At 36.8% G+C, this 15,061-nt stretch overlaps 2 protein-coding genes across 2 annotated transcripts; both read right to left on the bottom strand.

The window, feature by feature from the left end:
* Positions 1 to 2,066: 2,066 nt before the first annotated feature.
* Positions 2,067 to 3,337, bottom strand: LOC120348583 (venom protein 302-like). The gene is made up of 3 exons (XM_078111053.1): positions 3,045 to 3,337; positions 2,682 to 2,856; positions 2,067 to 2,344 (listed from the first exon to the last, which is right to left on the bottom strand). Exons 1-3 carry the CDS (start codon positions 3,233 to 3,235, stop codon positions 2,291 to 2,293), a joined length of 420 nt encoding a protein of 139 aa, XP_077967179.1. The 5' UTR covers positions 3,236 to 3,337; the 3' UTR covers positions 2,067 to 2,290.
* Positions 3,338 to 7,320: 3,983 nt separating this feature from the next.
* LOC144425609 (uncharacterized) lies at positions 7,321 to 11,462 on the bottom strand. Its single transcript, XM_078114935.1, has 17 exons — positions 11,446 to 11,462; positions 11,354 to 11,404; positions 11,183 to 11,282; positions 10,892 to 11,005; positions 10,771 to 10,805; positions 10,414 to 10,522; positions 10,071 to 10,163; positions 9,729 to 9,815; positions 9,615 to 9,646; positions 9,473 to 9,536; positions 9,258 to 9,308; positions 9,030 to 9,128; positions 8,846 to 8,880; positions 8,701 to 8,764; positions 8,321 to 8,377; positions 7,987 to 8,038; positions 7,321 to 7,457 (listed from the first exon to the last, which is right to left on the bottom strand). The coding sequence occupies exons 1-17, from the start codon at positions 11,460 to 11,462 to the stop codon at positions 7,405 to 7,407; spliced, it is 1,113 nt and encodes a 370-aa protein (XP_077971061.1). The 3' UTR covers positions 7,321 to 7,404.
* Between the last annotated feature and the right edge of the window lie 3,599 nt (positions 11,463 to 15,061).

The following is a 15,061-nucleotide window of genomic DNA, read 5'->3' as shown; positions in this document are numbered from 1 at the left end:
TTGACAAATGAAAATCTGACAATAAAAAAACGAGAATAACAGTCAGAGACCGAAGACTTATCGATCGAAAGTTAGGGGATCCCAAAACAGCACTCTTACTCCATAGTGACACCTTGTGTCCCATCACTAATTAATTAATAACTCGCTAATTATATGACATAATTCATCAAAAATCATATATGATGAATGCACATGCAAAATCTGGAGCAGATTCAATCTCGCTTTCGTGAGATATCGCGTGCATCTAACAGACAGACAGACAGACAAACACACAAACAAACAAACAAACAAACAAACAAACAAACAAACAAACAAACAAACAAACAAACAAACAAACAAACAAACAAACAAACAAACAAACACACAGACAGACAGACAGACAGACAAACAGACAAATACCTATCAACATACTTACCGATTAAAATCGATAAGTAACAATTACTTTTAGGCGCCACCTGTGACCCACAACCCACTGGACTCTAAATCTCTTATTTGTCGGTGAAATTAGCTTTAGCGTGGGCTGCCAAGCGTGACGTTGTTAATCATGTAAGATTCTAATCCATCCGGTCCTCGTCTGCAGCGGTGGCGCAGGGGAGGCGTAGGGACGAATCAGTAGACCAGAAAAGGTCAAGAAATGTGAGGAATCCGGCGTGCAGGAGAGCAAGCCAGAGCAGCAAACAGCCAAGGCGAGTGGAAATAGAAACCAGAGGGGTCAGCAGCATGCACACCAGGCGCCAAGGGAGAGCAAGCTAGATCAGCGAACAGCCAGGGCGATTGAGAATACAAACCAGAGGGGTCAGCTGCAGCCTTAAGGACGATCCAGCAAACGCCAGGAAACCGGCGCGCAGATTGGTTTTAAATTACCATTGGAGGGCTATTACACTATCTCACTACACGAGATTATAATAGCCTTACCAGAATAATTTTTAGAATACAAATTCCGATTTCTTTTATTCAAGTTTAAGGGTAAATTACGTTTGATTAAAAATTGATCGTCGAAATGAAAAAGAACTACACAGTAATAGTAAAAATATGTTCAAATATTATTAACTCGTGCAAGAAGCAGACGGTGATAGAGAATCTTTTTATTTATTTATTTTAATTCTGTGGGCTCTATGTGGTTCGTTTTCCACTTCGAAATTTTGTGTGTGACTTCAAAATCAATAAAAATTATTTGTAGCGGTTCTTCGACCTCTTGTGCTACGCGACGGTACCGGTACTGCAAAAGGTAGGTAGACTAGTTCTTCGTTTTGGTCTTCGTGTCCATATATTTGAGCATTGATCACTTTTTTAAGGAATTATAGTAAACCTCTAAAGATTAAATTTTCTGACCTCATTTCACATAATTTTTTATACGGAATTTTATACGCCTTTCTCGGATCGGTAGAGTCAGCCACTGTCAGGTAAGTGGCTACTACTGGAACCCGAATTTTTCCGGTTCGAAATTGTCCTTTACACGTTGAATCGGATGCTAAACGTGGGTGGTATTATTAACCTGCAATGACAGCATATTCAAGTTCAACGCTACAACCAATATGCAATCGCGTCCAGTTTTGGTCATTCCATTGGACAAGATTAAAGCTCTAGTTCATATAATGTTTCTGTGCGGTATCTGCTTATATATATATGTTCAAATTATATTTTCAATAAATATTTCCTTACGCATTTTTGTATTTCTGAAAGTGTTGAATTATTTCAAATCAGGTACCTGAAGAAACAAATACAGATTATGACTTTCAACGATCTTGTGATACACTGTGACCGTGACGTATAGTGTTTATCAACTTTTGAAAATTATAGTCCCCAATTACGAATGGCTAGTATTTCCATTTTGATATTTTGTTTTACCTATGCATGTACAGATCATGGATCCTCTAAAATCTAACTGTGGACCACACGGGTCTCATGAACCACTGTCCCAACCGAAAGTGACTGCCACTTATATTATACTTTCACGGTTCCCTCCCCATTTCTAATTAAGTATACAGAATCAAACAAATAAAGTCGGTCACTATTTTCTCAGAAGTCATATGTTCATCTACGAATCAATTCTCGAATCGCGACGGTATAACGGTATAGCCTATGGACTACACCATGAAAAACTTATATTTATATGGTATATTTCTGGCTCGCCTATGACATAAACCCCACCAAAACTCAACTCATTTCAAGACCAAAGGCGGCGACTAAATCAATGTAATAGGCTTTTAAAGTAAAATTAAACATTTATTAAATCCTGGTACTTTTTGTTGTTCATCATGGCAATGTAAAGGAAAATTCGTCATTGTATCTAATACTCCTTCATACAAACTGGGTACTTATCGCAATATTTTTTGATGATTTTCTGAAAATAAATTAGTAATATTAGTTAGAGAGTTATATCAAAACTTTAGGTGTATATGATTATTTGTTATTAATTTCCTATTAAAATATGTTTACATTTAAACAGGTAAGGAATATACAAGACTTCGTTGGCCAGAATACAATATAATGAACATTATCATATCAAACTCGATCAAATGTGACATTGTCATTATCAGCGTGAATTCGGGAAAGTTCCACAACCATAACAATAATTTCAAGTTAATCAATTAGGTGATTCAATTATATCAGATAATTAGTACAATGAGTAAGAACAATATAATCTTCAACGAAAATAAAGTTTGTTTTTATGAACTTACAACAGTTCTTCTTCGCATGCAGATTCCTTTGGCGTTGAAATCTTTTGTTGGCTTTTTGTCACAAATCGGACCCTTGACGCAATCCAAGTCCCATCTCCTGGGGTCACATTTTCCGTAAATGTGCCACGGACCTCCACATTCTTCACCTTCCAGTTTTGCGCATTCATTGCAACACCTAAATTCATAAAAGCGGAACTAGAAAAATATTCTAATAAACATTGGTTCATTTATAGTCTATGGTTTCGACGTGGATATTCACTGCAATAGGTTGGCGTTATCTTTTTCGTTTCTACAATATGAAGAATTTTCTCATTGGAAATGCCTAGAAAGATATCCGCCGTTCCACACGGTTAGAAAACTCACTCGCATGGGTTGGGAACTTCGGACCTGCCGCGACAGTATAAGTAGGGACATTTCTTTTTATTGCACGGGGGGCAGCTCAATGCGTCACAGGCGACAATAACCATGCAAAACGCAACCAATACGAACAATTTCATCGTTGTTTTCTCGGTTGGATAATATTTTATAATAACTAATATCTGAAAAATAGACATATTTGTACAATAATAAACCCCCTAAAAATCAGGGAAGTATATTTCCAGTATTGTTATAACTTATCCAAAATTTAAACCATACTTTCAATTAATGCAAATATAAATGCTCAATTACAGAAATTAGTTGACTTTTCTAACTACCGTTAAGCATTGCAACTATGTACATATTTTTGGAAAATGCGTTCAGATATATTTCGAAAATATATATATTCAAAGTTTCCAGCTTTTTGAATTTAGCGAGCTGATGTTCGTTCAACATTGTACTAAATCAAAATAAACCGAAGCATTAAAATACCTCTCATTTACATACTGATGCCAAAAGGTTTATGTAACCGATTCGAATGACTACGCATAATTAAATGTCGACAAAAAAATCGTTTGCTCCGGAAGAGTTGTTGGTTATATCACATATATCGAAATATATCTGTTTTCCATGACGACAATCCTCTTAAATTTGGCTTTAGAATTGAGATAATTATCATGCTTAAGAAGTAATGAACTTTCATAACGCGATTCAAAATTAAAATTATTTTTCGTAAACAAAGTAATAACCTTGTCTTTAAACGCGCATTCGTTGGCCGTGGATACAAAGACCATGATTAATCGTTGCTGTGAAAGTCGTGACAAATTTGCAGATTAAGTTATTTAAAGAACGTAAAATATATCACATGAACTGTTATTTTTGCCAAATCATGTTTAACTTCGAAACCTATTTTTAACCTATCCCAGTACATTTAAATTAATACTCCATAGAGTCTATATTGTTGTCATGTATAAACATAAACTGTTATAAGAGAATTGAGGATTATCTCCGATTTCGCATAAATTATTCAAACTTGGATAACATCGAATGTAACTTTGAGATTATTTGATGAGTTTTCGCCTGGTGTTGTGCATAAGGTTCAATAGTGGGAAGCGTTTAATAAATAAATCAATCTTCCACCAATTTAATTAAAGTTATTCCAGTAATTATACGGTACAACGTAATTTACGCATAGATAGGTACTATATGGACGGGATTCATGATGTTAACAAGTTACATTTTTAATTCCTTCTTACATTATTTTTCAAAATATATTTGAAAATATTTAATCACATGGTTTTGGATATTTTTAGTCATTGGGCTTGAAAAAACGTGATGATTTTAACAAGCCGTTGTACTTAAAATATAAATTTATGTAAATCACGTTGTTTCTATTCGTGATCATTACTGTCCCAATATTTTTATGGTTTCTAACAATTATCCTGCTTGCTGTAACCGACAATATTGGCACTGGTTTATCGAGATGTGTCAAGGCTTATCCGAGTTCAATCTGCGGAACATATATAACTCAAATATTTTATTATACTGTAAAACAGAACCGTGCTGCAGGTGCGTGGTTCATGTTTAAGAGTCATCAACGTTTCATTCACGTATTTTCAAATATGTTACATGCTATTTCTATGATAATGCTATTTTTGATTAATTTCACTCAATTTTCAAGTTTTTTCAATATTTATTCGCTGATCCACTGTTTTTTGATTTGAACATTTAATCATCTCTTTCGCTTCCATTATCACCAACTTCACCCCTGCTGCACCGCAAACCACGGGACAAATCCACTGATCAATAATATAAAACATGAAGCAGAACGCACTATATTTTATGCGTAGTAGACATAAAAAATGTATTTATGAGATTATTTGTACGTGACATTTGACTGCAGCCTATACATATGTCAAACTTCAGTGGCGTTACAATATGAAATCAGGTCACGTAAAAACTGATTTTGCCTGCACCTTTTCTGATTGCTAATTGTAACAGTATAAAACTTTAATTAAACATCATAGGATGTTTTTTTTACATAAATTCGGTTTTATAGGCAGCTTCCAATCGATTTGCGTATGGAGTCGAAAAATCCGGAGTCGAACCGAAATAACCGGTTAAATTGAGTTGTCGGATTCAACAGCGAACGAAAGGTGCAAAATTCAGTAGGCAAATCTGGGAATCTATTAACATTTACTTTTAAGCGCCACCTGTGGCCCTTGTCTTGTCGCATTAATTAGCTTGGACGTGAGCTGCCAAGCGTGACGTTGTTAATCAAGTAGGATTTCAATACTTTCGCTCTCGTCAGTAATGGTAGCGCAGGGGAAGCGTAGAGACATGGTCAAACAACAGGTTAGTTATGAGCCTAGGTTCGAACCCCAGATGCTAGATCGAGCTGTAGGTAGAGGTCAGTAGACGAGAAGCAGGAGAGCGAGTCAGAGCAGCAAACAGCCGAGGCGGGTAGAAATATAAACCAGAGGGGACAGCAATAGGCAGACCAGGCGTGCAAATACGAGCCAGAGCAGCAGCTGGTGGCGCAGATGAGGGTTGGGTAAATCGAGTAGAGTAGAAGGTCAGCAGACGAGGAAGCAGGCGAGAGAGCCAGAGCAGCAAACAACCAGGGTGAGTGGAAAATATAGACCAGAGGCGACAAGCAGCAGACCGCACGCCAAGGAGGCCCGGCGTGCAGGTGAGCGAGCGCCAGCAGAGATTAGTGAAAATATACCAGCAAATAGGCGCACCACCAGAGGCGACAAGCAGCAGACCGCACGCCAAGGAGACCCGGCGTGCAGGTGAGCGAGCGCCAGCAGAGATTAGTGAAAATATACCAGCAAATAGGCGCACCAGACGAGAACGCCAAGGAGAGGCAGCCGTGCAGGTTGAGCGACCAGACGCGCAAAACAACCAAGGCAAACCGGAGTTGGGCAGCATTAGGCAGATTAGTGAAAATATACCAGAAGGCAGTGCAGAAATATACCAGCAAATAGGCGCACCAGACGAGGACGCCAAGGAAGAGGCAGCTGTGCAGGTTGAGCGACCAGACGCGCAAAACAACCAAGGCAAACCGGAGTTGGGCAGCATTAGACAGACCCCAAGACATGCAAGCCCCCCACCGGGCGTCTAGGAGACCGGCGTTCCTGATAAACGGCAGGGAGAGCGCGGCGCAAAACAGCCAAGCAAACCTGAGGGGGGGCAGCATTAGGCAGACGCCTAGACAGCGCCATCGAGCGTCAAGGAGACGTGACCTGAACGATCAGCGCCAGCAGAGAGGTCAGTGGAAATAATATATACCAGAGGGCAGAAGCGATACGGCCTGACAAATAGCGGGCATCCAGCGGCAAACGTGGAGAAGTAGCAGACCGGGTTAATGGAAATACCAGAGGGCAGAGCGGCAGACGTGCAGCAGCAGACCAAACGTAAAGGCAGGGCAGAAAAAATATACCAGTAAATAGGCACACCAGACGGGGACGCCAAGGAAGAGGCGCAGCCAGAGGGCAGAAGCGATACGGGCATCTAGCGGCAAACGTGCAGCAGCAGACCAAAACGTACAGGCAAGGCAGGCCCAAAGACCAAAAGGCAGGGCAGAAATATACCAGCAAATAGACACACCAGACGGGGACGCCAAGGAGCGGGGCAGCCGTGCAGGTTGAGCGACCAGACGCGCAAAACAACCAACGCCAAGGAAAACCAAACCGGAGGGGGGCAGCATTAGGCAGACCCTCAGACCTGCAAGCCCCCCCACCGGGCGTCAAGGAGACCGGCGTTCCTGATAAAAATGCAGGGAGAGCGTGCTACCAGACGCGCAAAACAGCCAAGGCGCAAACCTGAGGGGGGCAGCATTAGGCAGACCTGCGCCATCGAACGTCAAGGAGACGTGACCCCTTAGCGGTGACCCCAGCTGCAAACGTGAAGAAGTAGCAGACCGTGCGTGGTGTTAGTAGAATTATATATATCAGAGGACAGAAGCGATACGGCCTGATAAAAACAGCGGGCATCCAGCGGCAGACGTGCAGCAGCAGACCAAACGTGCGGCGTGCAGGGGAGGAGCGAGCTCAGAGCAGCGAACAAAAAAAATAAAAACTCCCGCAAATGGAGGAAGAAGGAAGCGGACATCAGCGGCAGACCGGTTAGTGGAAAATATATTACCATACGCCAAAGAGAAAAGAAGTCAACCCAGCAATAAATAACACTGATTCAACTTAGTACGTAATTACAAAAATTCACCCTAATAAAAGATATCAAATTCAAATATTATTGAAATTTATTTATATATATATTTATACTATATTATAGAGAAATAAGTGCAGATAAAAAAATTAAGACACACAAATATGCAAATGTATGTGGATTGGCGACCCAGTAGTTATGGCGGAAAACATTGCTGGGAGTTTCGGCATTCCCTGTTTCTGCTGTCACCTGTAAATATGAGATAGGGATATTGATCTTTTGAATTTTTGTAGTATTTTATAAAATATTGTATCCCATGCGAGTCGAATGATGATTTTATATTTTTAAATATGTTTTAATATGCTAGAATTAGCACCTATCGACTTCGTAATGGAATTTCCACGATACTAATTTGTAACCATCAGTTTGAACTACGTTGGGTACTAGGATATTATGTTAAACTGCAGATCTTTTCTCCTTGTTTACTTCGTATGCGCATAACCAAAATTAGACAGACTAAATCCTTCCATCTTCATATTTTTATTACATTCTCATTACTTGACTCAGCAATTATTATAAACTTCATCTTCTCAGTTATATATTATTTTTTCTCGCGAAGTTAGACTATGCCTAACGAAAGCTCACAAAAACACTTCCTATTTCGCAAAAAAATTATGTTATTCTTAGATTCTTAAAATTCTAGATAACACAAATGTCGTTATATTTAGATAAAATTGAGTAGAAATTTTACCATAGCGAAATGGACTATGATACTTACCAATATCGGTTTGATGATGTTTTACGGTATTTCCTGAATTAGATCGTTCAAGCTAAAAAAATAAGCGGAATAGATTCTAGAATATTCGTAACTCTAACTGTGAAATGTGCGAGTGATTGCTTTACTAAATAATATTCTTCAAATCTGTTCGAAAAGGTGCATAGATGGCAATAATAAAATCATAATAAAGTTTGGTCAAAAAAGTTATCGAAACACTAAACTCAAAAATAGGATAAGACATATTTCATACAAACTTAACATAGAAATATTGATCCGAAATTTAAACTCGAAATGGAGAAAAAGTATAAAAACCTAGTATAAATAAATACCAGACCTTCATTTTAAATATTCTGATGTCTTCATCCATCTGCCGAACTCTTTCTTCGAGTTCCTAAAAGGATGGGAGTCATTTTTCATTTTCACAGGGATTTAGAGCCGGAGAGAATTCAAATCGACTCCGCCTGACGCATCCGGACTCGGACCATATTTCAGGACCGACTACGATTCGATTCCCGACTCCCACTCCAGCTACGAAATCCGGAATAATCGAATTTTTGTAACAAAAACTTCGACTCTGGGGAATTTAGAAAATGCAAATCCTGCTCCCACTCCAGTGAAAACATGCAATTTTCTATATCAGCTTGTAAAAACTTTTCGAATATTTTTTTTCAAATTTTGAAATAATTTTCTTTAATGTTTCTGTTATTACTTTACCTCTCTCCGCCTCCTGATTGTCTCCATCCTTTTTTTATTCTTTTCCTTGAATCTTACAAATCCACTTAAAAAAGAGAAGTACTTTAAATTCGTTACCCAAAATTTCAATCATATTAATAAATGAAAAAATAGATATTATACTCACAGACGTGGCCGGACGTCGTTTTCTCCAGGAAAGCACTTGAAATAAGAAATGAAACGGATTAAAAATAGGAATTATCATAAAAATCCCCTTTTTCGCTCAAATTTTACTCATTAATTATTGTTGAATATTAAAGAAATAAAATGTAATTTTTTTTTATCACAATACATCCGATGAATATACTTACTTTTGATTCACGTTTAACTTCGTTTGAAGCAGATCTCACATTTGTAGGACTGCTATGAATCGCCGATTTATTAACCTCGCAGTTAACAAAACACGGTGTCTAAAAATGAAATCCATGAGTGTCTATTACAATATTAGAGCATAGTAAATAAGCAGTGCAGAGCATAGTAAAAAGCAGCCAAAATTGATGAATGATTAGAGTATGTGTGTTAGAATAAATATAACTGACCTTCGGATTAGTGAATCGATGGCTTCTGTCCTGCGCCATTTCATGTCGTTCCTAAAAGTCGATCACATTTTGATCAGTTTTTGTTTTGATATGAACAATTGGTTTATTGTTTGCGCTTAATTAATTAATTATACTTTGAATATTTGTATATGAACTTTCCAATCGTTTTTATTTTCGAGTAAAATATTTGTCAGCCATGATCGTCGATATATCACCTGAATCTGTCGTTTGATTTTTATTTTCGTTCTCTCGTTCTGTTGTTTAAGTTTTGCAATTTCCCTGAAATAAAACAGAAACGTGAATAATATATTGGATTTTTAACATATATATTTTATTCAAATGAAAAAAGATACATACATAGTTTGATGGAATCTGTTCTCCTGATAATTCTTAAAATACAGAAAACAAAAAAATATATAGTTTTTAGTTGACACAGAAATTTGCGAATTACGAATAATAAAATCAACCTACCCTTGACTGAACTAACGTTTCATCTCTTTTGCAACCCAATGTTTTAAGATCTGTCAAATTGCTAGATGAAACAATTTCTTTTTTCGGCTGAATATTTTAAAAAATAAGCATTCAAAAAGTAAATCTTAGCGGTAGTTTATATACGTGCACGCTTAGCATGGGGACTCACTAAGATGAAGGTACAAAAAAGGGGTTTGGATACGCGTTATACCAATTAACCAAATACAAAAATAAAGAAACCATGTCTGAACTTTATGTTAATTTGCATTTCCCCTATCTGGAAGTGTTTTATCTTAATTACTGTCAGTGAATACTATATTTATTTTTAGTTACCGAACTTACTTTTGATTCGTCATTTGCCAATTTGGCCGACCTCATATGGCCAATAGGAATGGCCGAAATCAGTTTTCCTGCTTTAAGAGACATCGGAGATGCCTGTTTAAATAAAAACAGGTGAAGATGGATACCATTTGGTAAAAATGCTTCACACACCTATTCGATATTTTTAAAGGCAAGCGTTAATTTTACTCTCCAAGAACTAAAAACTCTTCACATTGTGTTGTGTGCTGTGGACACGAACCAGTTAAAAAATCAATATACCTATTTATAGCGACCTATTCCGCATTTCTAAGCAGGCTGAAATAAACATATTCTTGATTATAAAAATACGTCTGTTGAAAGTTACCTCAAAAGTAAAACGAACAATACTTTGAACAATCTCCACACAACGACCTGGGTTTACTTTGACGTTGGAAGCCCATAACAAGGAACTTTGTTCCCACGCCATTCGAGATCTGCGAAAAATTAATCTCGTTTTAAAGTATAAATTGCAAGAACAATGCCAAGTTAATAATATAATTCATGAACTTACTGTTGCAAATAGTTTCTGAGTGTCTTCCTCATGGAGATCACTCCTGTGAAATTCCCATTTCTAGATATATAAAACAGAATATTTTTTATGGCTAATTGTATAAATTGCTCAGGTATGAATTTCAAAGTTTATGTCTATTGATAAAAAATATTTTAAATATGAAGCGCTTACCTCAGTGGATCAAATTGTTTCATCGGATTACAATTCTGAAAATATAATAAAATATTAACAACTACATGGAATACTACTAATAGTGACCAAAATTTTTGTTTTCAGAAACCAATATACTTACTGTTGATTGAAATTTCGAGACTCTTGTGGAAAATGATTCGATGCATTTTTTATTAGTGGTATTGACAACGTTGACTGATGACATTAGCCCATTTACTCTTGTAACATGACGTGTCTGTCAATATACCGAATAAGGATTAATTTATACGAAAAGATACTCAATTTGATGCCTTGACATGCATCTTGTCTTAACAGGATGAGTTTCAATTTGTATCAGCAGATTACATATAATATGAACCGTCCAAACGTGTGAATACTGTGAATATTTCGAAAGAGTAAATGGACACATTACCCTCCTGGAAGAAAGAACTAGTCCTCGTAGAAGTAGCGCAGTGTAATTGGATCTCAAATCCGATGCCCAAAGCAGCTTTGTCTCCCAAACTCTCTGAGTTCTGTAAAAATAGCGTTTTGTGGAAAAGTGAATCGTGGCAACGGCAAATTAATGAAACAGGTAAAAACTTACTCTTGTAAACGATTCCCCAGGTATATTCGCAAAGGCTTCAGGGGATTTCTCCTCCCAAAAGTTCCATTTCTAAAAATGCATATGCCAATTACAATTTGTAAATATGCATACTATTTAAAGCCATCCACGTTACGCGAATGAGTTGAAAATGCCTTCGGCTACTAGTTGATGATGAAATATTATATTACCTTTTTTTAGCAAACTGTTTTTTTTTTAAATATTTTTAAATGTATGCAATTGATAGTAGGAATGAAATTCACTAAAGAAATGCCATTTTACAAGCCCGCTAAAATAGGAAAATTTCAATTTTTCTGTAAAGCAAATTCAGACTGAAGTATAAACCAACTTAAATTGAATGACAAATCAGAAACAGCGTCTTCTGAAGAAATGGTAAAAGACAAAAATATTCAAATCGAACTGATACTAATAGAATAAAATAAATGAAAAATCGGCTAAAGATGAATATGTTACTCGCAGTCAGCTTCTATCTCTTAATGTTATGAATTGTTTATGATGTGTGATATCATTACATTGTGGTTGGGTTTTGTTCGTTATGAACGAAACGCAGTTCCTGACCACAGAAAAATCTTCACACTTTTTCTTTTCAATTTATTTGTTGTTGTTAATACAAGATTCATCATCTTTTTGCAGCCATCGTTACCAATGTTCATTCCATTTAATGCATGTCAATTGATTCATAAAGTTCTTCGTCCACAGACAATAATATTTTTTTTCCGAGTAAAGTTAATCTTAATATGATGGGACTGTGTGCCGGAATATTGGTAATGTCATGCGGAACATAAGGAAAATGGGAGAAGATAAATAAATACAATTATTTTCACATTGACTTATATTTGATTTCATATATTGGATAACAGATCATTAAATGTTGCGCGTGCAAAAATACCACTTTCTGGTCGATTAGTGTTATTGGGAAAAAGCGTTTCGAGAGATTTTATCCTAATCGATATATATCCTAATTTCGGATGTATCATTGAAAAGTACTACTTCACTTCAAGATTCCTAGCAGGACAAAATTGATAAAAGTGGGCGGTGTTATCAACGACAAAATTATTTCATCAAAAAATATGTTTGTTATATTAACAACCGTTTTAATTCTGAGTTTAACTATAAAAAAAAGTATTCACTTATTACAATATTAATTAAATTAATATTGTTACTCACAACGAAAGCTGCTGCTTTTTAAAAGCGATTTGACCTGTTTCCCGCTTCTCTGAATCTAGCGATTCCCTCGTTGGTTCAGTCGATTGAAATATCTCTCCATCTGTTTTTCTACGCCTTAACCAACGCCGCCTTTGCGTTTTCGTCATTTTTCTCTTTTTGTTAATCGTTTCATCATTATCTCCATCTGTGCATTTACAGCACGCTATCCCCATATTGAAATTGGCTAGCAAGAATGGGATGTAACGTAATTGATTGTATTATTCCAAGGCTATAAAATATAACATATTGATTAAGTCTGATTACTATAAAAACTTGGATTTGGACAGAATTCGGAAAATTAAAATCGGATTAGACAATAGGTGTTCGATTTTGCACCGGTATTCGATCCGTCAGATTGAGTCATTAAATATAACGTTACCATGAAGTAATATTGCATTGGCACATATAGCCCAACATTATTATCATTTCTCACCAGGAAATGGCTTAGCATAACAAGCCACGCAGAAACATCTATCGAAAACATCTTACGATTGAAACTTAAACCCCCTCGACCGAACGAGTAAAGACTCGGCAGAACAGACTACAAGACTAATTGCAAAAGTACAGAGGTACATGATTGGTTGTCTCTGGTTCTCATGGATACCAAGGTTGCCAAGGGCATTGTTTAACCATTGTTATGTAATCGGTAGTTGCCATGTTACAAAAGGTCATGGTCAGTGATCCAAACAGAAATATTGTCATGAGTAAATGAATTCATTCGGAAAGATTTATTCGAAACATTCATTAAACGGACCCTTAATAAATATCTCTAGTAATTCAAACAGTTACATCTTAGAATGCATAGATACAACGTTGTTTTAACATGCGGGTGTTATTTATTTATTATTTATTTATTTACTGATGTTTTTTAAAACGTTGTCAGTAAATAATTCGGAGTAGAGAATTTTATGCCACTATTTGTGTATTATAAGTATTCGAAGGTCAAATCAAGGTTACAGCTCTTCCTGAATCATCCAATTAAGTTGCGCCAATGAATAAAATAGTTCTCCAAGAAATCGGTCGTACACGAGTTGCGTTGCCACGTTTACTTACAAATATTCCCAAAATCATCACAGTGAATTCGAGTGAGCTGCTTCGGATATTTCAAAATTCTCCGTTGATCAAATAAGATGCAAAGGCAAGTGAGAAAGTTGATAAAATATATCTACACCGCGGGAGGTATGATTATTTAGTAATGATTTTAAACACTCGAAACAAACTGGAAATCTCAATAAATATCTCGGGAATCTCCATGTTTAACTGCCTATGATTGGAAATATTTTTTTCACATCATTACATTTTGCAAATAACAATGCTTTAATCGAGAAAGATATTCGAGGATATAAAACTCCCTGTCATTCTGTATAAAATTTCTATACGCACACAAATTTGCAAACGCCAGCAAGTAGTATGAATTTACATTGTACTGACAGCCCGAGTATGAACCCCTTGGTCTTGAGTTGCGAAATAGACTCTAAAACTCGTTTTTTCGACTAAGCCCGTGGCGGAGACGCTATACAAGGGTCGTCCAACACCTGGCCCGCGGGGCCACATCTGGCCCACTGAAGGGTTCCGAGTGGCCCGCGCGGCATTTTCCAGAATTTGGTATGCTAAACTTATCTCGATGTCTCCCACAAACCTAAGAAAATATTGACACATGCCATAAAAACATTATTCCTTGTTTAAACGGTCGAGAAATGCCACTTTTCAAGTCTCTTTGCGGACGTGATTGTCGGGGAGAGATATCTGGACTTCCTTTTTATCATAGTCAGCTTTGAAATCACAATTTTCGAGACATCGTTTCAATTAGTGATACGAACGATTTGCCTATTCCAGTGTGTTGTATTGAATGTATTCAACCACCACTTTCCAACGAGCCGTGAATGACAATTGGGATTTCAGATACAGATATTTTCTATAGGCTAGTAAGGTATGTTTCGTGATTTTGCTGTGTTCATTCCGGCCATCTTTATCCAACTGTCGGTTCTCCATATCACACAGATATCACGTCTTGCGATCTGGTGGACTTTGTTGTTTAGGTTTTTCATATCTTGCGGAACTGCGCGTTTTGTTTGACAAACTCGAAAGCTATTGTCGAAATTAATTTCATTCTTATTACATATTATTCGTGTCGATTTTGATATTCCTTATCGCCGCCGTAAAAAAAGTGAACAATATATTTGCTACTGGGTCCGGCATTCGTTTTTTTTTCTTCTGTTTGTATTTTTCTATTGTGGTCATGCTCATTTTGCGTTAAATAAAAATTCTGAAATTTAGTTACTGCGAATCCGTTTGAAATTGTGATAATATTGACTTGATGTCATTCCTACATATTCAATATATTCGTTCGGAAATCCTAAAAACGTTGCTTTGTTAGGTACTTGTATTGGTCATTCGAATTTTACAAAACGACGTAAAACAGAACTTGGCTGGTATTTAAGTTTGGTAAAAACGATTGTGGCCCGCAATGAATTCTTTATGTGA

This window comes from Styela clava, chromosome 1 (assembly GCF_964204865.1).
Source record: "Styela clava chromosome 1, kaStyClav1.hap1.2, whole genome shotgun sequence".
NCBI lineage: Eukaryota > Metazoa > Chordata > Ascidiacea > Stolidobranchia > Styelidae > Styela > Styela clava.
Note: the sequence above shows the minus strand (reverse complement) of the source record. Positions and strands in the feature narration are given on the sequence as shown.

What these genes read in the sequence shown, in the direction of transcription:
- LOC120348583 (XM_078111053.1), bottom strand. Translation starts at nt 3,235, where the DNA reads ATGTCTATTTTTCAGATATTAGTTATTATAAAATATTATCCAACCGAG. An exon ending in GAAGTTCCCAACCCATGCGA is followed by an intron (nt 2,857 to 3,044) that starts GTGAGTTTTCTA and finishes TTATGAATTTAG; the next exon opens with GTGTTGCAATGAATGCGCAA. An exon ending in GCATGCGAAGAAGAACTGTT is followed by an intron (nt 2,345 to 2,681) that starts GTAAGTTCATAA and finishes ATTTATTTTCAG; the next exon opens with AAAATCATCAAAAAATATTG.
- LOC144425609 (XM_078114935.1), bottom strand. An exon ending in AACAGATTCCATCAAACTAT is followed by an intron (nt 9,537 to 9,614) that starts GTATGTATCTTT and finishes GTTTTATTTCAG; the next exon opens with GGAAATTGCAAAACTTAAAC. An exon ending in ATCGATTCACTAATCCGAAG is followed by an intron (nt 9,129 to 9,257) that starts GTCAGTTATATT and finishes TTTCATTTTTAG; the next exon opens with ACACCGTGTTTTGTTAACTG.